A 27,387-nucleotide genomic window follows, 5' to 3' on the forward strand; every position below is an offset into this window, starting at 1 on the left:
TGCAGTAACCAGAGCCTCCAGTACTAGACTTGTCTCCCAACTCTCCCTTAGTAACAGGCATTTCTTCTCTCCCTGGTCTGATTTTCAGAAGTCACATTATTTATTTATTTATTTATTTATTTATTTATTTTATTTATTTATTTTTAAAAGATTTTATTTATGGGTGCCTGGGTGGCTCAGTCGTTAAACGTCTGACTTCGGCTCAGGTCATGATCCTAGAGTCCTGGGATCGAGCCCCACATCGGGCTCCCTGCGCCGCGGGGAGCCTGCTTCTCCCTCTCCCACTCCCCCTGCTTGTGTTCCCTCTCTCGCTGTGTCTCTCTCTGTCAAATAAATAAGTAAAATCTTTTTTTTTTTTAATCTTTTATTTGGCCTTGAACATTGTCATCTGCAAGGGTGTGTCCTGGTATCATGGGAATGGCTTATGAAGCCGGAGAACTAAGAGAGAGAGAGAGAGATAGAGAGAGAGCATGAGCAGGAAGGAAGGGCAAAAGGAGAGGGAGAAGCAGGGAGCCCAATGAGGGGCTCGATCCCAGAACCCCAAGATCATGACTGAACCAAGGGTAGATGCTCAACTGACTGAGCCACCCAGGCGACCCCCAGAAGTCATATAAGATTACTCATATTAATTTCATGCAAGAACCTTTTCTCTTTTGAAATCCATGTTATCTGCCCATTTCATATCTTTACGAATGACAACTTATGATTTAATTCAACCATTTCATCCTCTTTTCCCAGGGCACACACTTGGTTATTTTTCCAACTACACATTACAGCTGGTTCACAGACCAGTTTAGTCTCTGAAGCTTGCCTTGATCTAAAAGGTTAAAGTCATTGGTCTTCCAATTCTACTCTCTTAGCACTATGTCAACTGCTCCACATAACACCTTCTACCTTCCTCTTTTTTCTTAAGTTATCTTCCCTGTAAGACTATGAACTTACAAATGCGCTTGAATTTTCCATAATGAATGGCCAAAGCTGGCCACAACAAGCATTCAATAATTAGCTGCTGATGAAATGAACTGATAGTTTCAGGTATTTAAATGTATTCAATATATGCTATTGGGAAGCCAAAGAGAACAAAAAAACAAGTTATGACAGACATACCCACTTTAAATCTAATTTTGTAAGAGTGATCCTCTTTCTTTTCAATGAGTCAGCAGCTTTAGGGAATAATAGTTCTAAGATTAGTCATATTTTGCAGGAATTAATAATTTCCTAAAAGTTTCCTCCTTTACTAAGAAGGCTTAAAAATACTGTGTTAACTGCTTATTTCAAATTAATATTAATAAAAAGTGATTTGGCCAGGCAGATTAAATGACCATCAGGTGTTTCTCCAAATAATTCAAAAAACCTCAGATTAACACCTATCCATTTTAAGAGAATTTCTTTAAGGCAGAAGTAAGTCCAGTTGCAAATGATATTTTGCCCACCCTGAAAAATTTGCATCTCCAACTGTAAAGCTTATGTATAATAATTAGCCACTATAGAAAAGCTTTTGGGGAAATTACTAAAATGCCTAAAATGAAGCTGTAAACAGAATTTCAACATATATATTGCTGTGGGTACGTTAAAAAGCCAGTTGTTTCAGCAATGACTGAGCCTGAATCTTTTGACTCAGGACAACAGTCATGCTAGAAGTGTTGCTACTTTATAATCAGAAGCTCTGTTTTTATGTTAAAATACCCTACTTAAAGAGTGAATTAATAGCATAAAAATGTAGTTGAAACTGACATGTCCTTGGGCTCTGCCAAATCTGGGTTCAAATCCTAAGTCACTACATCCTAGTCTTATAATTTGGGCAAATTACTATCGTTCTCCGTGCCTCAGTTTCCTCATCAGTGATACCAACTCTTGAAAGGTTCTTGTCATAATTATAACATGAATGTGCATGCACGCACACACATGTACACAGATATTAATGTCTATGAGATATATAAGGTGGGTAATAGATATAAAGGGCCTACCATAATACCCAACACACAGTAATTTAATATGACCATTATATCCTCTTTTCCACCTCAACCTTATTTATCTTCCACCTCAGAAAGCAAAATGGACCTCTAGACCCGTGTGATTATTTGCTAATAATTTATAATAGATAAAGTTGTTTGCTGGTCTTATACAAGAGAGATACTTTTATTTAGACTGTTTTGCGACTGTTTTGCTAAGAAAAATACTTTGGTTTGTCATGGATTTTGAGTCCTTCTTAAGAGAAGAAAAGCTAAATTTCTAGAATGTCCCTTATCAAAGGGACAAAAAAGTAGATGACATCAGAGCCAGAGATTTTGCAAATTAAAATTGTGATTCTGAATTGGTATAGGATAAGGCTATATTTATCTGAAAGAGTAAATTATACAGTAAGGATATTGTGTTGAGGCTCAGATATAAAAACCAGTACATTTGCAAAGATGCAAGTTCTCTGCATCCTGTCATACAAGATGATTGCTCCTCCTAAAATAAAATTCTTAAGGAAACATTTTAAAATAGTGAATGTAATTTTTTAAAAAATCCTTTAAACTGGATACATTTGGTCAAAAGGAATAGATCTCTTCTTAATAGGTTCATGAGCACATAATTTTCATTTGAAAAATATTAACAAATTATGTTCAGGATAGTTCTCTACTTTTGTTTTAAGCAGAGCCCTATGACTGAGTTTCCTACATAATTTAAGTTAGTAGCTTCAAGATGTTCTTGTGCTGTATTTGAGCATGGCTCTATTTTCATATGACATGGCAGTTTGAATTTCCTGACTATGCCATATTTGTCTTTATACTTCCCATGATTTTGTAACAGTGCTTCTTATATAGTAGCATTCAGGAAGTTTTAAATGAATGCCTAACTGAATAGGCAAGATATATTTATTGAAATAAGATATAAGAAAATTCAGGATTTGGGCTGGCATCTGCTATTAATAAACAGATTTCCCAATACATACGAGAAATTTCAGAGCCCAAAGACCTTTGTCTTCCTCTATAAACAGCTACATAATTATCTTTTTCTCCTTTTCTACAATGAGAAAATTAGCATTTGAAACAGTTTCAAACATATCCTTTCATTATATGTATAGCAAGCATGAATTTTAATCTTCATGATGGTAGAGATCCATTGTTCTATCCAAAAAGAAACAGAAGTTTTCACTTCAAACTGTGGTTCATTAGAAATCATCTCTCTATTCTGGCACAAGTCAAACAGAATGCTAGGTTGGATGTGAACTTAGAGGTCACCCACTCCAATCTCTCATTGTATAGATAAGCAAACTTAGCTCCAGAAAGGTTAAGTGACTTATCAAGGTCATGTAGTTAGTGTCAGAGTGGTGGGGGGGGAAATGCAGGTTTCCTTATCACATCCAGTAAACATGCAGCTTTCACAAAAGCTCTATACAAACCACATTACAACGGTGGCTTTATGGGGCTCTTCAAACCTTGGGAACCAGTACACGTGGGTCACTAGGGGCCACAGGCCCTTTCTCCATGGGAAACTCACCTTCAGTATTGGAAATGGGGGTACTGTCACATTTGCTTTCACACTGCTGCATCGATGGGGGCCGAACAGTTTCTGGACAGTCACCAGATGCCTGTCCAGTGTAGGAGAGACACTGCACAGTCCTCATCTGCTGGCCAAGGCCACAATGAGCGGAACACTAAACCCAAAGACACGGACAGAAACAAAATACTGATCTCAACGATTTTCAGGAGGTAAAAAGATACTATATCTTTTCAAATACCATATATATATTAGCTTTTAAAGTCCATATGAAATTCATCTTGGAGAAGTGTATGATTAAGTCATTCTCCTCTAGAATTGGTTTAGAAATTCACAGATCATGTGATGACCCTAGAAAATGGAAGCAATATCATTTCCAGGAAACAAGAGATTTCATGGGCTATTTTTCTAACAGTTCCAAGCAGGTGAACTGTCACAGGAGTATAGTAAGAAAACCCTCATGATGAAGTAGGGTAATAATGAGAGATTCTAAGGCTGGACATCCCTTGTGCTCCCTATTTATTATAGGCTTATGGGCAAGCAATCTGATCGTCTACTGGAGTGCTGTGAATCTGATCAAAATGTGAGTTCAGTGTAAGAGCAGTGACTGCTGTGCAGGTTGGTGACGGGGACAAGTTTAAAAAAAAAAAAAGAGCTTAAATAAGTACCTTGAGTTTTCTCAGGTATTGTCAGTCACACAAATGTGAACCAAGTAGCATGTCTCTCTCTCCTTTTTCATCTACTTAGTAATTCAGTTACTCTCAGAGTGACTTAGTTTCAGCTGGGACTAATCAGCTGTCCAGGATGAAGAATGAAGCGGGGTCTACCCTTTGGGCCTGCCACCCAGAATACCAGCAAAGCTGTGAGACTTGGGATCAAGGAGATGAGCTAGCCAGTGCCAAGACAGGTGATGGTGATGCTTACAAGGTAAACAAACTGAGGCCTCATTGAATTTATCTGAAAAAACTCTCAAAGCACTTATAGGACTTATAAGGATATTCATAGACTCATTCATTAAAAAAATGTTTAAATACAAAATGACAATAAAATTGGACCATAAAAATGTATTAAAGCATCCTTGAGAAGGTATTTTTACCAGTTGATTTTAATTTTAGGAAACTAAACTTAAAATATAGATGAGAAGAAAAGGACTTGACAATATTTAAAAGAATAATCTGAAATTGATTTCTGTAAATTTGGGAAAATCACTAACATGCAAAAACTTTCAACTGACCTTTATACAATAGTGCATTGCAACAAAGAATATGTAAGGAAGGAAACGTCTACCTGGTTTAAATAAAAATTAGGAGAGCATGTCTGTACTGATTCTTTAATAGCATATCAATTCCATATTATGAAAGAGTTACACTTCCACAGTGACACACATAATTGCTTATAATGCTTAACCTTATCATGTGTATTCCACTTAAGTATTTTATAAATTAAATACTGCTATACAAATGCAAATTATTAATTATTTGTTATACAAATGCAAATGTTAACTATTTTATGATCATACTTTTTTTGTTTACCCACAAGTCTGACTGAGCACAGAGCAAGTATATTTATTTGCCTTAATGGAGACTGAAAATCTTTTGCCCTTGCCTAAATGTAATGAAAGAGGTCTGTAGATACTGCTATACTCTAGAAATACTGAAGTTTGGCCAGAGTTTTACTAACTACTTCTATGCAATGCCATTTTTAAGAAGTAATGGCAGGCCCAGTCCAGAGCACACACAAAACCACATAACTGGTATAGTTATGTGCCATGATTTGGGTCTCAGATTTTAGGAAACAACTAACTACAAGGTTAATTATAAGACCAAAGGAAAAGGGCAATAACTGTCTAGAAATTTACTTTCTGGAGCATTATTTTTTAGTGTAACCTAATAGATTTCCTTTTTGACATTCAAATGAATAATACTCAATTTTCCTTGTATTCAAATATACCAATTCGTTTTAAAAGGATTTAAGGTGGCCTTCTGCAATATAACACAATTTAAAAGTCAGTGAGACTAAAGAAAGAAAAAATGTAAATTAGAACATAAAATGAGTCCAATAAAAATACACATGAAAAGCCCTATATACTGGCTTCCCAATTCATGATGTCCCTCAGATAAACCCACTGAAGAATAAATCTTAATAGTATTGCAAATACTGTCAATCACATTATCAACCTAATCCCCATACCTTTTCTGTGAAGTTAAGACGAGCTACTTTGCAAGTAGGAAAGTTAAGACACTGGTATTAACTGATTTGTTCTTGAAGTAGTTGAGAGATGGGACTAGAATCCAAAGTTTTGTCGGCTTGCTCAAATATCTGGCCATATAGACTACTTCTTTTTCCATTCTAAGTTAAAATGTTAAGATCCAAGGAGTAGGTAGAAGTAGGAAGTGTGTGGGGTGGGAGAGACACAGCTACTTAGTCTATGTGTGGCAGCTCCTGCATGTGCCTTTTTTCATACTTGTATCTCATACCTAGATTTCTCAGCAGTGTTACTCATCTCTTAAGCCCTCATAATGACCCAGTCAGGAAACTCAAGGGTCTCAAGGTGCTGCTTCAGCAGGAGCCCCCCAGTCCAACTGCCTTACCTGACCCCAGTCTCCAGTCACCCAGCGAGGAGGAGGGCAGCGACCCAAACTGCAGCGGATACGGACAGGGGGTTTGCTCTCTTCTGGACACTGTGTAGCTGGGAATGTTTTAGAGAGGTCACTGCTCTTGCACAGAACAATCCGATGCTTGAATCCTGGACCACATTTGGGAGTGCACTGGAAATGAAACAAATACTAATGAATAATGGTGTTCTAAAGATAGAGGAAAATTGGAGGAAAGTCTTTCTTGAAGTAAATGTGTTTGGGTATACAATATGTATATACACTAAATGCGGGGCAAAGTCTTTCAGATAGGAAAATTCCTTAAGTTTTTAAGCAGAAGTGCTTTTATCTTTTTCCCTAAGGACTTCAAGAGCTAAACCCAAAGTTTGCTTTTCTTGGCTGACTTATTTTCTTCTTTTATTGTGGGTAGGTTTATTCCTCGATTCCTCCCTATCCTTGGCCACATTCAGCTGTGATAAGATTCTGCTAATTTTTGGAATGTGGAATCCTTGGTTTCCTACTTGCTGGGTGTAATCTTCTGAAAAGAATCCTTATGTTATTCGTAGACCATGAGAACTCGTCTTTGTGAAGCAAGCTAGGGGTTGACTGAGGTGTGTTTTCTTAGAGTGTGGTAACTAAGAATACATAGCCACTGGTGAAGGTTTATTGCACAGAAAATCTCTGGACTTTCCCCTGTCTGTAATGAATTTCCCTAAACATAATGAATTTGACTATTCTTTAGTTGGACCAGTCTGATCTTCATACTGAGGAAAAGATGTCACAAAGTCTATTATTTACCTCTTCTCCACGTTAATTGTAATGTTCTTTTTCTAGAGTCACCTATTAAACCTGGTGATTGACTAAAGTCTCCAACTTTCTCCCCTGCATGTCTGAACCCTTCCTTAAAATCTGTTCTTCCTCTCAGTCAAGTGACGACCTTACCCATAACATTTTGAAACCCTGTTTCTATACCTTTCATTCAAAAAAAAGAAAGAAAGAAAGAAAAAGAAATTTTCCAGATCTACTGCAAGAGCTATACTACACTGAAGAGAAGGGGATATAAAAATGAATAAGATGATCTCTACCTTCCAGGAGCTTGTAGTTTTTTAAAAAGATTTATTTATTTATTTATTTATTTATTTATTTATTTATTTATTTATTTATTTATTTTGGAGGGAGAGAGAGAGAAGACGCAGGGCAGAGGGAGAGAGAATCCTCAAGCAGACTCCCTGCTGAGTGTGGAGCCCCTACATCTCTCTCACATCTGTTGATTTCTCTCTGTCTCCACTGTCACTAACCTTACTTCAGACAAACATCATTTCCTTCATGTAATGTTGCACTGGCTTTCTAACAGGTCTCCTGTTTCTTACTCTTACCTCAGTTCACTCTCCAAAGCACAAATCCAATTATATGCTCTTGTGATTAAAATAAAAACATTCTTCAATGGCTTGCTATTGTCTTCAAGATAAAAATTCAAACTCTAAATATGCTTACTATACCCTGCTAGGAACGCTACGCTTACCTCTTCAGATTCATCTCTCCACACTCACGTGCGGTATTCTCTAGTGCCAGCCCAGTGCCACACACAATGTCAATGCTGCTGTCACTTCCGTTAGTTAACCACTACTAAAAAGAATGATGATAATAGCGGCTACCATTTAATAAACATAGTATATACCAAATGTCGTGCTAAGTGCTATAATTTACATAGTCTTCACAAAAATCCTGTCAGATGGCAATTATTACGCTGTTTTTAAAATGAGGAAATGGTCTAGAGTAAGTGGTAGAAAGTCATGCAGCTATTAAATGGCAGACGTAATGCTAACTCCTACTGTCTCCTGGATGTTAGGCATTACACTATGTACTTTGCAATTATTATCTCATGTAACCATCACAACAATCCCAACACTTCATTTTTCAAGAATCCAAGACATGCAATCATCTCCTGCAATCATGTCTTCTGTAGAATTAATAAAGCCCTGATTCCAGTTTCTTGAGCATGCCCACTTGTGTTTAGTCCTCCTGACTTCGCCCCAAGTCTCCTCCACCATCCACCAGTGTTAGAAGCCAAAGCCTTAGAGGATTTCTGTCACTTTCTTAATGCTTAATATTATCATCAATAATAACACTACTAACCTGACATTTCATTAGCGTTTCACAGTTCACAAAACACCTTCAAATACATTATTCTCATACAAGTTTTTGAGAACAGTTACAGATAAGGAAAGCTTAAGCAACTTAAGGTGAAACAGATAGCAAATGGTAGAGCAGGAACTAAATCCTAGGCCTTCTGATTCACACTATAGCTCTTAGCATCAGCAGAAACAAAGCCATGAGAACATACAAGAAATATTAATTAATTATTAAAAAATAAATTGAGATAAAGTATGAAAAGAAGAGTACTTCTGACTTTAGGGAGATAGGCAAAAACACGTAGGATAGATAGGAAATTCAATTTTAGTATTTTAAGCTATGATTAGTTCTCCATATTGGCAACATTTATTAATAAATACACTTGTGCCATTCCCCTCTCCCTTTACATTTTAAAAGCATATATATGTATATTAAAGCTGGGGACATATGCTCTTCCCTTATTTGGATATCTTTTTCCAGTAGCAAGAAGCTCCTGCTATTATTTGAAGAATGTGGTAATATCTAGCAGTCTTTGCTAAGAGCCTATGCCAAAGTCCTGCTTACAATTAGCGGAGCCAGACAATGCAATGATAGACAATTCATTCATTTGTGTCTAGAAGTGCCCAGGAAACCAAAACCAAACCAAAACAAATAATACTGGCATTAACAGGGAGAAGAATAAAAAGAGAAAGCAACACTAATATTTATTAAGCACCAGGCAGTGTTGTAAATACTTTGCATGTCATACTCTACCTGATCCTCACAGAAACCTTATGAAGTACTATTTTCACACCCACTCTACAGGTGAGAAACTGAAGCACTGAGAAAGATTTACAGATAAATCCAGATAGCAAGTTTCTACCAGAACAAAGCTCTGAAATGTAAATGTACAGAGATACAAACTCTCTGTGGGACAACATGCGATTATACACAAAACTAAGCATACAATGACAACTTCTACTGAGGCAAAAAATAATTTTAGAAAATTACAGCCCAACTCCACTAAATAAGCTAAGGATATTCCAACCCATAGCACTAGAAGTAGAGATAATCAACCGGATTCTTGAAATAATGAATGACTGAAAACTACATTTCTGCCAGTTTCTGATTCAATAAATACACCAGCCCTGACCCCTGGAGATCTAGCCACAAATACTACATGTCTGTGGCCAAAGCCTCAACTCTGCTCTCTGCAAATATTGTACTTCTTAAGGGAGATTATAAAATTAAATGTTTAGGGGCGCCTGGGTGGCTCAGTCGTTAAGCATCTGCCTTCGGCTCGGGTCATGATCCCAGGGTCCTGGGATCAAGCCCCGAATCGGGCTCCCTGCTCAACCAGGAGCCTGCTTCTCTTTCTGCCCCTCTCCCCGCTCATGGTCTCTCTCTCTCTCTGTCTGAAATAAATAAAATCTTTTTTAAAAAATTAAATTTTTAAAAATTCCTTGTGAAAAAAAACAGTAAAGGCATAGGGATGCCACTTAGACCAGCTTCATTCGAGGAGAACTCTATCCGGCAAATTATTTTGACCTTAGGTCAGAGATGTCCAAGCAGAGATGTCCCTCAGCTTGTTTTTATTTTTACTTCTTCCTTCTGCTTTATACAGCCTACATTTCATCTCTCTAGCCTTCTGATAAATATGTTTATCCATCCGACAGCTCCAGTTTTATTTAACTATCTAAAAAAACAAGAAATTTTAGGCAAGCAAGATGTAGCCATGATTATGTATATGATTAATAGATATTAACTTAATTATAAGTGCTTCGGAGCATTCTTCAGAAATAACATTGGTCTCTGCCCCCATAAAGGGTAGATTTTTACGTATTTTTTACCACACACTAAAATTCATTAGTAACAATTAGATATGGAATACTTAGTTCATTTTTTTAGATGAAAGCATAGCTATAAACATCCAAGTCCATCCCATTCATTCTCACAATAAATTACAGGTAGAGCGGGAACTAAATCCCAGGCCTTCTGATCCACACATTAGCTCTGAGCATCAGCAGAAACAAAGTCATGAGAACACACAAGAAATACTAAATAATTATTAAAAAATAGGGGCGCCTGGGTGGCTCAGTCGTCAAGCGTCTGCCTTCGGTTCAGGTCATGATCCTGGGGTCCTGGGATCGAGCCCCGTGTCGGGCTCCCTGCTCGGCAGGAAGCCTGCTTCTCCCTCTCCCACTCCCCCTGCTTGTGTTCCCTCTCTCGCTGTGTCAAATAAATAAATAAATAAATAATCTTAAAAAAATAATAAAAATAATTATTAAAAAATAAATTGAGATAAAGTATGAAAAGAAGAGTACTTCTGACTTTAGGGAGATAGGCAAAAACATGCAGGATAGATAGGAAATTCAATTTTAGTATTTTAAGCTATGATTAGTTCTCCATACTGGCAACATTTAGGAAGATACTATTATATATGTTATAGGAAGATACTATTTCAGTGGACAATCCATTCTTTAGTAAAATTATTTCTCCCTATTTTTCTTTATTGCAGGTAAATACCTATTTTTCCTAATCATTCATATAATCAAAATTTTACAATACTTTAAAATCTGACCAGAACATTTGGTTTGTGTTTTCACCTCAGTGGGATATAGGAGGTAATTTTTATGAGAGATGCATTTATGCATTAGCTTTAGTGATCAATGATTAAAAAGCAAAAACATATTTTGCAGAGAAAAGTATTTGAAACCTCACCAGGGAAAACAATTTGGCTCTCACTTGTAAAGGATAGAAATGTTAACAGTTTGGGGTTAGACTGAGTTCTCTCCAGAGAGGTAGGTTTAATTCACTTAGTTATAGCACCAGAGTAGAACCTAGGAATAAGCCAGGTGATGTCACAGCTGTCTTCGAAAACAAAGCACAGTCCCCTGTAGGTAGGTTTTCCATTCTTTCCAACGCCCCCCCCCCATTCCTTCTTAGGTAATGCTACCTGAATGTAAGTCCTATAAAAGCAATTGAGTATGGTGCCAGAGTAAGTACAAGAAACAGACCTTTTTCAGTGGCTACTCTGTGGGAGTCAAAAGAAACTATTCCAATACATCAAAAGAATGGCTTAGGATTGCTGGAGCCCATCCACAGTATGCAGCAATGCTTTTAAAAGTTATTTGCCAAGAGAGGGCAAAAAGAAAAAACGATTTAAGTCCAACATAGCACGGGTGATCCCAAGAGTGAAGCTAGATTATAGGAAATGGGGAGCCGTGGCTTCATTAGTTTCACAAAAGATTGAAGAGCCATTTTCCACCAAGGTAATTTGGCTTTTTTTTTTTTCTTTTGCCATAAACACCGGGTGGGTTTCACTGATGGGGAAAACGAAAAACGGTTCCTGGCTTTGGAACAATGGAAATTTTATATTAGAGCGGCCAGCAAAGAAAAGGAAAAGGTCAAAGTGTACATTCCTCTTGCTGCAACATGTTTTCACCAGTTGAACCTCACCCTTGTGATTAGCAAAGCTCAGACAGCTGATAGTTGGCAGTGGGGAAGGGGCAGAAAAAGGAGGGAAGTTTCCAGGGGCGTGTCAAAAGAATATTGTGTGAAATATTTGTAGCAGTTAACTAAAAAAGATCGAACATTCCCTGCTCCGCTGCTAGGACCTCCTCTTTTCATTAGTGGGAGGTATTCCTTTCCTCTAGGCTGAACAGGCTCCTTGTTCTCACTTTGGTCTCCATAGCTACTCAGACATTTATTTCACTTAATGTTATTTACTTTCGTTATTTTTAACCCATCTAGAGAAGAAGTGGGCTTCCTAGAAGAGTAAGGAAATGGAAGTGTGAGAGTGGACCACTCCTTTGGAAAACAAATAGGAAAGACTGTATGGCATAAAACTTAGCTCCTTTCTCCTGAGAAAGACCCAAAGAATAAAGATGATGGTACAGATAGTGTTCAACTAGAATCTTTGCGATGATAATGGCAGCATTTCTTGACCTAGGCTTACCCCTGATCAGTTTTCTCTGGTTGCCTGTGGAGAGACAACAGCCACCAATGCTTTACTTTACTTGAAGCTGTAGTCCCAACATGTGCATACCACACCCCCCCACCCCCGCACTACTTCTTTCTCCTAAGCTTTGACTTAGCTTTTTTTTATTTTTATTTTTATTAATTTATTTATTTAAGAGAGCGTGCGCATGCGAGCTGCTGTGGGGGTTGGGGTGCGTGGGAGGAGGGTCAGAGGGAGAGGGAGAGAGAGAATCTTAAGTAGGCTTCGTGCTCAGCACAGAGCTCACACAGGCTTGATCTCATGCAGGGCTTGATCTCACAAACCAGAGATCATGACCTGAGCTGAAATCAAGAGTCAGATGCTTAACCAACTGAGCCACCCAGGTGCCCCTGACTTGGCTATCTTGAAGGTAGCAGAAACGTGATTAAAACCCACCTAACTTACTCATGTTTCTTTAGGCAGCCTCCAGGAATGCCTAAGAGCCTCTCAGAGCTATTTGAACAAGTCACCTCTACGAGTGGATAGATGAGAATCAAAATTCTAGGGGTGCCTGGGTGGCTCAGTCGGTTAAGCATCTGACTCTTGATTTTGGCTCAGACCATGATCTCAGGGTCCTGAGATGGAGCCCCACGAAGGGCTCTGCACTGGGTGTGGAGCCTGCTTCTGCTTCTCTCTCCCCCTCTCCCTCTGCCCTTCTCTGCCCCACACGCACACACACGTGCACACTCTCTCACTCTCTAAAAACAAACAAACAAACAAGAATCAGAATTCGAAGGGCAGGGTAATTACAACCTATATGAGGTTGATTTCAGAAGAAAACTTTAAAATGGTATTTGAAATGGAAACATACAATAAATATACATATGCCATGTTTCTCAAGGTGATTATATTTGTTTTATGTTAAAATAAAAATATGACATAGAAAAGTTTAGATCAAGAGATCAATGTGAAATCTGTGCATGTGATTTTAGTGTTTTCATGCTTGGCAGAAATTTCTTCTTGTTTCTGCTTATGAACTTAACTACTTTTTTCCACTTTTGGTAGAAAGATGATGCATATAACGTTCTGTATTCAATCCTTCTTATTATCTATTACTACTTTACTCGATCTTATTTTCCATTTATTCTTTAAAACAAACCCTCTTCCCCACCCTACTTTCACCATAAGATCTTTGTGTTTCTGTTCAGTTGTTCAATAAGTAACTGAATAAATAACTATCCTACCATCAGGAATATCTTCTCCAGTTTCTCTATTCTCTTCCCTATTTCATATCCCATATTCCAACATTCAGTTTAACTCCCATCAAGTAAAAAGCTCTCTGATCCTACCTCAGTCTATTCTGAACTTCTCAGCTCTAAATTTCTTTTTTTTTTTTTTTTTTTTTTTAAGATTTTAGTTATTTATTCATGAGAGACAGAGGAGCAGAGAGAGAGAGAAGCAGAGGGAGAAGCAGGCTCCCAAGGAGCAGGGAGCCCGATGCGGGACTCGATCCCAGGACCCTGGGATCATGACCTGAGCCGAAGGCAGACGCTTAACCATCTGAGCCACCCAGGCGCCCTCAGCTCTAAATTTCTATATCACTTATACATTTATACCTCACAATCCACCATTTTATTTAACACTACCTTATATTATTCTCTAGTTGTTTCATGGATATTTACTTTCCCAAGCTTACAGTGTTCCTTTGTATTATTCATAGTGCGTGTGTTTAGTTAGCACTAAATTAGACGTAGGGGCTTGACCTAAACCCTAAAACTGAAGAAGGCAAATGTCAGGTCTTCCATTATGATTTTCCAATAACAAATTTGTCATCATTCTCAATATTTATGAACTTCTATGAGGGTCTTGGGCACTGAATTTCAGGTAGAATAATTACCAACATATGTAAAACTCTGTAGAATGTCTATTCTTTATCAGTGGGTTTTATCTTCCAAATAAATTTAGGAGTTAATCCACCCACTTCTAAGGAACAGAAGAGTTCCTATGGTTTTCCATAACCATCCAGTGAATAATACCAAGAATATCTCTACATTTGATTGAAACACAAAAGTTAGGTAGGCAGATGTAATTACTGAAGCTGGAGTTTGGCCAGGAAACTTGGAAGAACACTCCCAATCCCACCACAGATTCCATAGGTAACCACAACTGGTCAGAATCTCCCATTTCCATGTACCATCTTAAACACAGTCCTTCTTTTACGCCCATGCCTCTAGTAAAATAAGGCCACTCTAGCAGTAAGATTCAAAGGGGGAAAAGTTACATCCAGGGAGTTCCTAAAGAACAATGTATGTTTTCTATTTATTTATTTATTTATTTATTTATTTATTTATTTATTTATTTATTTCAAACTTATGAGGTCTACAGGAAATACACAAAGCAAGCACCACAATGCTTCCAGCAGGAAATGCATCCTGTTTTGCTAAATTGGAAGAATGACCTTTAGTTATATAGCCAGGTACTCATTCTTTTTAATATTTACCAACACTATGGAAGAATTTAACTCTTCTTTGGGAAATGTGGAAGGGTATGGTGTTTATATGTGTATGTCTCAGGCAGAATGAGGAGTCAAGAATTAACTCTACCCCTTACCTCATTTTTCATAGGACCATTTTTCTGAGTCCTTTGGATTGTTTTAGGCTCTTTTATACACATGTATGTCAGAAAAACATTTTCTTAGGTCTCCCTCACTGATCATATAAGCAGAGGTAATGATAAAATCTGAATTTGACTTTCTGGTATATTATAACCCTCAAATCCATGTTTCTTCCCCAGATGCAATAGAAGCAATTAAAACATATTTAGATATCTAATAAGTGATTAAAAATTGATAAATATTCATATGTATGAATTACATAGTTAGGCTACAACATTGTGTGGGGAAAAAAGATATATCACTAATTCTGAGTTTATTTTGCTGCTCAAGAATAGCAAAGAAGGAGAAAAACCACTTACATGAGTACTCACTATTATGTTTTTTCAAATTCACTTTAGGTTAATTTTTAATCAAATTGATGTCTAGTTTCTCATTGATTTCCCTAACCCCAAAAAACCTTACTTCCTGACAAGCAGCAATAAAAAAAACAGGACCAAATTTACTGTTATTGAGTCCCTACTTGTTGAGTTCTAAGGCATTCACGTGCTTAGGTGTCCTTAGTATTAAATGCTTTGGATCTCAGAACATACAGCCTCAGGTTTCCTTACTTCTGACCAGTCCAAAGCTACCCACTGAGGTGGACATGACTGGTTGTTGCAGGGCTCCTTTTCAATAGGCCGGTGTGTTAAACAACCACTGTAGTCCAGTGTCTCCTCCTCGGAAGGTCCAATCTTCCTGATGCAGAGCACTGCCCTGGTGCGCATTCCACCATCACAAGTCTTGCTACACTCCAACCAATCCCCAATGAACCACCTGCAGCAAGAAGTGGAAGAAACACAGAAAGACATTTCCTCAGTGTAGCCAGAGATTTTGAGCTGAGTAAAAGCACTTTCATCAATGGACATTCTCTTCCTAAAAGAGCTGACATTTCAGTGTTGGTTGATGTGACAAATGACCAATGGAAGAGCTGCTAAGGAAAAGATAACACACTGTCAGCTGCCTTCCAATTGTAGTGTGTGGGCTTTGGAGCAGACAGAAGTCAGGTCCAAACAAGTAATGCAACATATGTTCTTAACCACATTGATATCTCCCCTTTTCTAAATTAATTTTTAAAATGAAGATAACAATATAAATCATGAGATTGTCATGAGGATTAAGTAATAAATATGAAGCTCCCGGTCATGTGCTGGTTAAGTGTTTAACAACTGGCTCTTTATGGGAGGGCAGGGGTCTTGATTTGTTGCATTTACCAATTTTGTGATGTGAATACCTATCACCAATTTCAACTTACAACCTTGACATGCTGAACATATCAAGAGAAGATATGCTAATAACGGCATTTAAGGAGCCAGTTAGCTTGCTTTAGGACACCACTGAAAGCTTCTAATTTTGTGTCTGATACCCAACAAACAAGAAACAGTAGCTTTATTTATTATCACATTGAGGCAGTTTCTCCTATAATCAAGGATTTTGTGCTAAAACCACATTAAAGGAGCTAGGGATTTGTTTTTTGATTTTCAGAAATGAATGTCAGGCCCTGCAGAAGATAGAAGGCCTTTACTATGCTTATGGGGCAGAGAGAGCCCAGGCATCCATCCTGAAGATGCAGGAGTCTTTAAACACCTGCACTAAGAGCAAAGCCTGAGCCAGCTCTGTGAAAATATGGAGGTCCCTTGTTTTGATCCCTCTGCTCCTGAAAACAGCTTCTAAGCAGCTAACATGGGAAGAAACCAAAAACAAAATGAACGTATTTCACGTTTATAGGTGAACCACTCTTTTTCCCTAACGTCATCAATGAACTTTCATATATATGTAATTTCAGGGTGTGTATATGTATGTGCATGTGTGTATGTATGTGAAACTTCTGCAGAACTCACTCTCTGAGGCACATTATTTGGTCCAAAAGTGTGAATCAAGATACAAATCAGACCAATGAGAATTTGGCTTTAAAATTTTTCTGTCTCCACTAGAGCAAAAGGGGGACTTTCCCTTCTTGTCACAAAAGTGCATAAAGATATAAGAGCTGCTGGAGGCCATGTGCCCTGTCAAGTGGAATTAGCTGATGTGAAAGAATGCAGAGGAGCTAGAGAGCCCTGATGGTGTTTGAGTCCTGGAGCCATTCCTTAAATGAGATCCATTGTTGTCCTTCCCTCAGCTTTGTTAAGTAAACCAACAGACCCTCTTCTGTGTAGAAAGTAGCTAAAGTCTAAGTTGTGTTATTTCCAACCAGAGTACTGATTGATATATTATTGCATTTAATTTCATAAATATATGCTGAATGCCGACTATATTCAAGGCATTGCACTTTGTTTTATAGAAGATGAAGTAAGATTAGTGTGAGGAAAATGTTTCTTCAAAATCGCGAAAAGAGCAATGTTGAAACTAGGACTAGATTCCCCAGCAGTTACTGTCTCCACTGAATTTCATTTTTAACTCTGCTAAATAGTAGGACCTAGTTCACAAGCATGAGGTCACAAGTCATTTTCTTCAATCCGTGATTATAAATTATGCAACTATCCTCAGTGGATATGCTCATACTCTTAGGTAAGAGACTCTCCAGACAGAAGAGTATGAAAGCTTAAGAACAAATTTCTCTAGTTAATTGTGCCAGTTTTATATGGGAGAGATAACATCTCAGTGAAGTCAGAATCCTAGGTTCCGCATTCGAGCCTGTAGTTAGCCAAATAGGCAACAACCGCCTTTGTTCATTATTATTTGTATTATCTTTAGTTATAGAGGGAAACCAGCTTTTAGAAATACTGTAATTAACCAGTTTCTCAAACTTAGCATACGTCTTTCCAAAACTTAAAAATTTTCAACCTAAAATTCACTTAAAGAATGATAATTTAATCCTGAGAATCTGATATTAATTTTTTTTCTAAGTCATTTTCCAGAGGAGATTTAAAGTGATTTTCATATTCTTTCCATTTTGTTTTCCACAGATGAACATGATCCCAAGTTGTTAGTACCATTTTTGGTAAAGAGGAAAATGTGTACTGAGAATAATAACTTGCATGCCAGCCATAGTGAAACTCTGATTCAATTCGCAACAGTGATTTCATCACCAAGATTAGAGGATAAAACAGAAATGTGTAGAACTCAGCCACAAAAAGTCCAGTCATACCACATCCAGCCATGATCTCATTAGGTCTCTGTAAGAGGGATGGAGGCCTTCAAATTAAACACAGGTGCCCAGAGTAACAGCAGTGATTCAGGAGGTGTTGCTGTTCTTTGCTGCACGAGGTCAGGTCCACCTCTGCCTTTTTAGTCTTTGTCCTCTCCTTTACTGCCAACCATCTCTTAGTCTAGATGTATCAGTCTAGTATTTAATTTGGAATGTATGAAAGTAGAAGTATTAACCACCCTCCCAATTTCCCTTCTGACTTGAACTCTGATTTTAGTCCCTGTTGCATCTTTATTGCTCACCAAACCATCCCTTCCCATGTCTCTCTAAAGGATTAAATCACACCAGAGTTATTTAAATAGTTTTGCAATTTTGCCACTGCATCTACTCATCTCATTTTCTCTATTCCTCTGTCCAGTTTAAGACATACGACTTCCTTCACCTTCACTCTTCCCATTGTATTTGACCATCTGATGACCTTCTTCCTAATTCCTCCTCTAGATTTGGTGGTAAGAATATGAACACGAAAATTCTCTCTGGAAATATCAATGGCTGAGTTGCTACAGTCTGAACAATACTAGGAATGCTTCTTTCTGAGCTCTTCCCAACACCCAGTGATCAAATTGTCTTCATCCTCACAAGTGTCTTCATATCCGTTAGACATTAACAACTAGTGGAATTCATGTTTGAGTGTCTGAAATAAGAGTGGTGTGTGCAGACTGTGTAATCTTGACCCATAGTGTCTGTACATTAATAGGACAAACAAGAATATTATTGGGGGCAGGGAACAAGGGAGACATTATAGAAATTTTTCCCAAACCTAGGTTAACCAGAATGTTTGAAGAAAGAACCGAGCATAAAAGCGGGATATTATTTTTGCTTTTTAACTTAAAGGGAAATGGCAGAACATATGAAAATAAACTGATATTAGAAGTTTGGATTAAAAAAAAGAGCTAGATTTCCCAGCCTTTGTCCTAGTGTCAAGCATCTGATTATCAATAAATGCAACATAGCAAAATTTTTTAAAAATCTTCATAATCTCACAATAACATCTTTACTCAAAGAGAGATTCAAATACGTAACCTATTAATTACTTACAAAGATACTAGAACTTTGTTAGATTTTAAAATAGGTTTTAGAAAAAATTGCTAAACATTAAGTTGATAAAAAAGAAAAGAAAATCTGCTCATACCTCAGCTAATTGGAGAGTAAAACTAATATCAAGTATAAGCCTCTATGCCCTAGACATTTCACAGCTGAGATTTTTCTAAATTGAAAAAAAAAATGAATAATAAATATCTCTGAAATTACAGCAATTAAGATTGTGGCAATGAAACAAGCAAGTATTAAGTATTTTAAGTATTCAGGTGCCACCAGACATTTGATTCGTAACTTACAATGTCAGTGATGTGTGTCCAATGAGAAAACATCACCAGAGATTAGCATACTCACATCATGATGGGAGGTGGCCTACATGACTTCTATGATTGTTCCCAGCTCTTAAATTCTGGAATTTTACAGAGGACTCTGATGAAATTTCCTCTAAACTCAAAATAACAGATTATAGTTGTCCTTGGGTGAGGTACAATGACTCAATATAATTGTTAAACATTATATCATAAAAGATACTATTAAATAAAAACTAATCCCCAAGCAAAAATTTCTCCCCAGCCCAAGCATCCTTTAGCACTTTTGTTTATAACTCTCTTATTGTGCTTAACATATTTTGCCTAAACTATAGTTATTTTTATATGTATTTACCCAATTACATTATCCTTAGGCAAGGGAGCCATTTCTCCCAAAGCACAATGCCTTTCACATTGCAGTTGCTTAAAAAAATGTTATTTAGTTCGTGGTCACAGTATTATCACAATGTATAATACTCTATTGTTTTCACCCCACTTATTTTCACAACTTTAAAAACCACAGTATCATACAGGAATAATATTCACTATCCAAGAATTCTTCACATGGGACCATATATAGAAACATTCTTGCCATAGAAAGATAGGATGGTCAAAACTGAACTCTTGGTCATTCTCTTTGGATTCCAACTCAGCATTACTTCCTTTTCTCATGGTGGGGCACTAGCTTCCTATCAGTCATGGTCTTTATATCAACCCCTCCCTTTTCCTTTTTCCAGTTATTTAAGCCTTTGTCAGGAATCCCACCATTTTCACTCAATGCCTCTGGAATTCTTGTTTCTTTCCTGTCCTTAGTCACCTTACCATCTTGACTACTATACTGTTTCCCACAAAAGAGTTGCTGCTATGAGCACATTAATTTTTCCCCAGCAAGGCTTCCTCTGCCCTTCAAGGTCTTCCACATAAACTTACTATTAATATTTCTCTACCAATGTCTCTTTCATCTATTCTTCCTAGTCCCATCATTTTCTTTATAAAGCACAAAGATAAATCTTACTGCCCTCTATTCTTCCATACCTTCCTTATAAAGTCTCCAATATGACTAAGAGACATTTGAAGTATTTCATTATTTAAAAAGATAATTTCTGATTTAAAAAATACCACTTGGACTTTTAATAATGGTACTGGGAATTTGAAAATAAATATAGATCCCTTCCTCAAAGTAGGCAAATATATTTCAAATAAAGTTTACATTAAAAAAAAAAGAAGAAACTTTGAAAGTACAGTCTTAGAGTGGATAAGGCCTTCCTAAACATTATACCTAAGAAAGAAAGAAAGGTTTGATAGTTTTTCTATGTAATATTTTAAGACTTCTATAAGTAAAAATAGATCATAAAACCATAAATAATATGGAAAATATATGACAAACCAGGAAAAATATTTGAAACAGGTAAAGAATTAATATCCTTAATACATTAAGAGTTCACAGAAATCAGTAATAAAATGATAAACACTTCAGTAGAAAAATGGTATAGGTTAGGCCATGGAGGCGAAAAGCAAAAAGAAATACAAATGGCCACTGAACATAATTTTTCAATGTTCAGTCTCATCTGCAATCCAAGAAATACAACATAAAACAACAATTAGGTATCAAGGCTTTTTTCCCCCATAACATAATCAAAGATTGTTTCTAATATAATAATATCCAGGGGTGCCTGGGTGGCTCAGCCTCCAAACTTAAAAAAAAGTTAATAAATAACTTTTTATTTTAGAATTACAAAAGGAAAGGAGATAGGAAACTTAATTTTAATTATGTATGTTAATTCAAATGTTAGTTACCCTTAAACTACACACACACACACACACACACACACACACACACACAAACAACTCCAATGTAATATCCAAGCCCACGATACATGGCATGGAATGACAAACCACTGCAATCTCAAAGGACGTTCAAATAGCATTTAAGCTGAAACAAATAAAAAAGTTGAAGCCAAAATAGAACAGCTGTGACCAGGACCACTCAGAGGTCTTAAATGGATGATCAAATACCAAACATAATACTTAAAATCCTGAGTGTCAGGAAATTAACTTGATTAGTTGAGATGTACAGTTATATGAAAATAATATTGAAAGTTACTGGAAATATGAGAAGGAACAAAATTTATGCAGCTTTTAGAATTTATATAGTTTTCCCATTTCTTTTGAGTTAAATTTATAAAAATAATTGGCAGAAAGAAGAAAAATTTTTTAAAAATCAAATGTCTTTGTAATACACATCATAGGTCATATTTCTATACTTTCTGGATTTTAAGAAATTAGTTACATCATGATCACATTTTGAAAAGAAGAAACATGAAATTTTAGAAGTCCTAAAATAGGGCGCCTGGGAGCCTCAGTTGGTTAAGTGTCTGCCTCCAGCTCAGGTCATGATCCCAGGGTCCTGGGATGGAGCCCCACCTCGGGCTCCCTGCTCCGTCGGGGGAGTCGGCTTCTCTCTCTTCCTCTGCCCTTCCCCCCTGCTTGTGCTTGTGCTCTCTCACTCTCTCTCGCACATGCACACATTCTCTTCCTCAAATAAATAAATCTTAAAAAAAATAAATAAAGGTCCTAGAATAAAAACGTCTTTCACTCTAGATTCCTTGTGCTCCTTGTTTGGTAGTCACTGCCCTAAACTGTTTCAAGAGACTAGTAGTGAATATCTCCCTTTAAGATTCAAGTATCTGGACAGACACTGACTTTGGGAAATGAAAGTTGATATGGCATTATTGCATTGAAACAAAGATAATGAACACATCTTGCTTTAACCACCTTAGGGACCTAAATCCTTTATTGTGATTCCTCTGTCGTTAACTGCATGTACAGCTTTCCTCTTCAGTTCTAAGAGCTTGAGATATATAAATTCATTTGTGTACTCCTTTTCCTTATTAATTTCAAGTTGGGATAGTTAGTTAACCAAGGAGATAATGGTTACCCTGATTTCTCAAACAAGGATGAAATGCCATTCACACATGTTCTGTCTTGCAGTTGTCAAACAGGCAAAAGCCCTACAAAGATCATGATCAACTCAGTATCTTTGTCTTCAGCATCTTTGTCTTTTCTCATGTAATCACTGCCTTTTTTCTTTTTAATTTTTTTAAACGTAATCTCTACGCCCAACGTGGGGCTTGAACTCATGACCCTGAGATCAAGAGCTGCATGCTCTACCAACTGAGTCAGCCAGGGGCCCTTAATCATGTTTTTTGCTCAGCCCAGAAATCTTTCTGTTCTTACAGATTATAAAGTGTGACTCACTGACAGCAGGTCCATATTGTTAAATTTAAATTTTTTAAAAAGTCATCATTAAGATGAATGGGCCGTAAGCTTGTGCCTCCCTTTACAGTGAGCTGTAACTGCTACATTAATCAACAGAATGAGACTGAAGTCCACCTCTATGCCTGTGCCCAGCACCCAGAAGATATGATGACTTAGGGTGACAGAACTTAAAACTGGGTCAGCAAATTAAAGCTCTGATATTCCATTACAGAATATTTCCAAAACATATTAAGAGTCTTTAGACCTTTAGGATAAATATCTGGAAAAGATACGACTGCATACCCATTTACTGTTTTACTGAATTTAACATACCATTATTTAAAAAAAAATACCATTATTTTATATACCATTAAAAAAGATAAAAATAATGCTGATTATTATTGTAAGTAACACACTATCAATTGCAAGATGAAGCTCAATCTCCAAAATGAAATCTGATAATTTCCAATACTATGCCAGGATCAATCTACTAAAGTTCCTGCTTTAAAGGAATTAATAACTAAAACCTATGGATAAATAAGAATCTTTGCTCAGTGAGAGGGATATCAAAATTCTACCCTCCAAAATGCTTTATCCCCCTTTTCTTATATATGAATGTTTCCAAATATGAATAGCTAAGTGTTTTTCTCTTAAAGAAAGTAATTCTCACTTCTTACTCTTACTTACTCAGGTGGGCAGGGCTCAGTGTTGCAGGCTCTTTGATTTTCAGGTGGCTTACTCTCAGGGTCACAGTAATTGTTCTGGACAATAGAGTTGTCATCCAATCTTTTACAGACCACCTCCTGTCTTTGGACACCTTGAGAAAAGGAGGACATCATTAATTGAAGAGTAGTTTACTTTCCAATAAGTTAGGTATGCATAGCTTTCCTCTGGGGAATCAACCTCACTGGATCGCTGCTGTCTTATCTGTTCCAGAAACACTTGACTGCTTCTCTAAAAAGGAGAGAAGTCCTGGTCATTATACTGCAATTTTAGGCAAAATTATTGTTCTCATATTTAGAAACATAACTGTTTTCAAGTTCAGAAAAGAAACTATTGGTAATTTTAAACAATTAGTATTCCCATTTGTATATTCTTCTTCATGCTTACCTTAAAAAAAAAACTTCATCTTTCCAAAATACCATCAGATAAAATGTATGAATATACATTTCAATGCAAAACAATCATTATATATCTATTTAAAAATAAGACAATAGGGACAAATTTATTTTTTGATATTTTGTAGGACAAATTCCATCAATTTAATCTTTGTTAGGAACATATCACATTCACACATTTCATTCTTTTTCTTCCATTTATAGATTTATTTTTCTAAAAGCCCACAAAGTCTAGAATTTAGAGATTGCAGTAGGCTTCTTTTAGACTGCATTAGTCTGTTTGCTTTAATCGAGTTGGCCCCCTGTTGATTACACCACTGTCAAACAGATATATATATATATATATTCCTTGAAATAATAACTCAGAAGATTATTACCTCAATCTTAAAAATTAGTCTATGTGACCTGTTTGCCACTGCTAAAAAATTCTCATTATAAAATTTGTAAAATTCTATATATATGTTTATTATTAATTGGCAAAGATATCCACCACAACTTGCTCACATTTCACAAAATACAAAGACACACACAAACACACTGTTATTTGTAAACATCCCTGAGTGAGTAGACCTTAAGCCGTCTCATTTTTTCTTTAATGTCAAGGAATCTAAAGAAGCAAAGCCAGGTATACGAAGGTATCAGAAAAAAAGTAAAACTAAAAACAATGATATATGTTTCAGATCATATAGAGGTAGCAGGTTACTCCTGGAGTTGGAAATAAAAGCATAAACTACCCCCTTATTTCCCCACCCCATCTTTATAACCAGGTAAGTTAAATTTTCTGGACAGAGTTATAAAAACAACATTAGCAATATCCAGGAAACCACAGCTTCACACCTAGCTAGCCCCACACAAACCCACAGTTTTGCTTTTTTTTTTTTTCAGCTGCTTTTAATAGTACCCTAAAGAAAAGACTTTAATCTCAAATTAGGGGAATCAACGTGCACTAGGATCATTCAGTAAAGGAAACTGTCATATACCAATGCTTCCCCCAACGTCCTTTTAAGAGTCATGGATATTCTGTAGGTAGGGGTGCCTCAGACATCATGCTATGCATACTTTTAACTAAAGCAAGATAGGGAAATCCAGGACTCTGACTGGGAAACTTACTAAGTCCTGTAGCCTCCATGGTGGTGGTGAGCAGTTGAAGAAGGTATATTTTACTATTTGCAGTGACCCAAGACTTTTACTAATCTCTTTCAATAAATTTTTAGGTTTTCCTAAATTTAGGGGTCTAAAACATAGCCAACAACTTACTGGCAAAATATCTTAGAATATGTGTTGTATTCATTCCCTCCGAACCCCTAGAATAGGCCAAATCTCAGTTTATGTACAACATTTTGGAATTTTTTAACCATTAAACTTTAGATTTTTGAGGGAAGAATGATTCACATCATGCATAGCTGTGATCCATTCACAGATGTTCCACAATATTCATCAGATATCTCTCCATTGTGTCATTCCAGTGGGCAGATAACTAAGTCCATGTGATCCACCTAGACAAAAATCTCTACCATTAGTCATAGGATTCAACTACCAATTGCCACAGTGGCTCAGAATATTTATCCACCCAGTTCAATAGGTTGTTCCTATCAGGGAGAGCAGGGGATTATTTTTGTAAGTTAACACTCATTTTTTAAAAGTCATTCAAATATGATTATACTTGGAGAGGGAGACTCAAACCACCCACTTACAAAGAGGACTTACACAACTTTACCCATCTTTGATAATTATATTTAATAATAAAAAAATCTGATTACATTTGCAATAAGAAAGTTGTCATTCAATTTAATAACTTGGTTGTTTTTCAGGAAAGAATAAACATTTTCAGCACTATAAAATGGAACTGATGTTACTTTGCATCAGTGTCAGAAACATCAGTTCAGTTTCTACAGGTTAAGACAAAATTCTACTTCTTTTAAATTAACCCTAGAAATGTCATTTGGTTATAGTTACATTAGTTTTTAAAAGTAGCCTTTAATGTAAAAGCAGGGCCTCTGCAATTTGAATCACAGGTGAGAAATTAGTTATTAGAGGTGAGATTTATATTTGATCCTAAGATAAATTCTAACCATATATGTATCTTGAAAAACTTAACTACATAACGTTTATTGTTGAAAATTTGGAAAGTAAATAAAATCACAAGGAACAAAATAAAAAATATCCATAATCTCATATCTTTGTTCTGGATCTTTATTTTTAAGGCTATTTTGCTTTTTGGTGGGATCCAGTAATTAGTTTAAAATTACATAGTACACAAACTGAACATTCCACTGAAATGTGGTTGACAAGTCATTCATTCATTCATTCATTCATTCACTCATTCAAAAGAGAATAGTCACTACAAGGAACTGTGCTTCTTAAGAGATAGATACTAAGTGCTAAGAATTACAAGTTGACTTAATTTTGGTCATGCCTTCCAGACTTCTTAAAAACTAGGAATTAGGACATCTTCGGGTTCACTTCAGTTTCATAAAATTTCAGAACACTAATTTTTATGAAGTAAAAATTAAAGTCCTTGAATAAACAGCTGAAATCACTCTATATTTCATGAAGATGCATTTTTCCTTGCATTCATCTTTTATTAATTTTCTTCTAAAATGTTCTATTAGACAGTGTGGTATTTCACACTCAAGAACTGACTATACCAGTAATCTATTCCAAATCTTCTGACAATGCTGATCTATCTTCCTCCAACAGCATAAAAGTCCCCTTCCAACTTTTACCCCCACACTTGGCAGATTCACAGATTTTTTTCTTTTTCTTTTTAAATCAGTAGCAACAGGGTAACTCTAAACCAATGCACCTAACTTAGGATGGATTTTGAAACACATACTTTGGCACTAAGGAAAATGCAGCTTTTAACTTTAGAAAGTAGAAAATACAGATCAAGCAGAAATAATCTAAACTAAGTCAAAAAGAAAAATGATTAAGTTTAGAATCTTTTTATATGATTAAGCCTCTTATATACAGCTTCTTTTAAAGTAATCTGTAAAACAAAATAAATCTTGTAAAGTAATCTGTAAAACATTGCTAAGAAGTTGATTCAAAGCCTGTTGGAAATAATTACATCCAGTTACAAAAAATCACTATGTTTTCAAATCTAAAGACCTACAGTTTATAACTAAAAACATAAAATGTGCACATGGCCAGTCAGAGATGCTTAATCAAAAACAAAATTCTAATAACTTAGTGTCCATGTCCTCTGGAGATATGCAGATGTTCTGCAGAATTTAACTGGTCAAATTTAAAACCATACTAATTGCATTTTATTCTTAAACATCTAAAGTTACTGGTATGCAAATTCTATACCTGTTTTTTTATTTAATGTAATCCCTCTTCCACGATTAAAAAAATTAATGGTGTCATATCATGAAATTTAAGTACAAAGATGTCATTACCAATACATATTTACTTAAAACTCTCCAAAATGGGTGGATCCTGTTTAGAGATTTTTAATTTGCTTATCAAAGAATCATCAAATATGATGGTTCTTAACATGGAAACATAACCCTTACTTTTAGTCCCTAAGTTTAAATTTATCAGATCTTATATTTAATATTTAACTTTCAGCCAATAGCTAAAAGTTACAGATGTCCTGTCCGCCTGGGTGGCTCAGTCGGTTGAGTGACCGGCTCCTGGTTTCAGCTCAGGTCATGATCTCAGGCTTGTGAGTTCGATCCCCACGATGGGCTCCATGCTCAGCTTGGAGTCGTCTTCCCCCCTCTCTCTAGC

General features: G+C 36.4%; 1 protein-coding gene across 3 annotated transcripts in view; it reads right to left on the minus strand.

The window, feature by feature from the left end:
- Positions 1-27,387, minus strand: part of ADAMTS6 (ADAM metallopeptidase with thrombospondin type 1 motif 6) — a 293,907-nt gene that overhangs the window by 11,841 nt on the left and 254,679 nt on the right. For 2 of the 3 annotated variants that reach the window (XM_028123875.2, XM_028123874.2), the window contains 4 exons: positions 23,222-23,351; positions 15,355-15,559; positions 6,078-6,254; positions 3,487-3,643 (listed from right to left, as the gene is read on the minus strand). In XM_028123875.2, coding sequence (XP_027979676.1) covers positions 3,487-3,643; positions 6,078-6,254; positions 15,355-15,559; positions 23,222-23,351 — 669 coding nt within the window. The remainder of the gene's footprint in view (positions 1-3,486; positions 3,644-6,077; positions 6,255-15,354; positions 15,560-23,221; positions 23,352-27,387) is intronic. The other variant, XM_028123876.2, reaches the window with a different exon arrangement.

The sequence above is a fragment of the Eumetopias jubatus genome, unplaced genomic scaffold, assembly GCF_037043125.1.
Source record: "Eumetopias jubatus isolate StellerSeaLion01/CBP00866 unplaced genomic scaffold, mEumJub1_p1.0 scaffold_5, whole genome shotgun sequence".
NCBI lineage: Eukaryota > Metazoa > Chordata > Mammalia > Carnivora > Otariidae > Eumetopias > Eumetopias jubatus.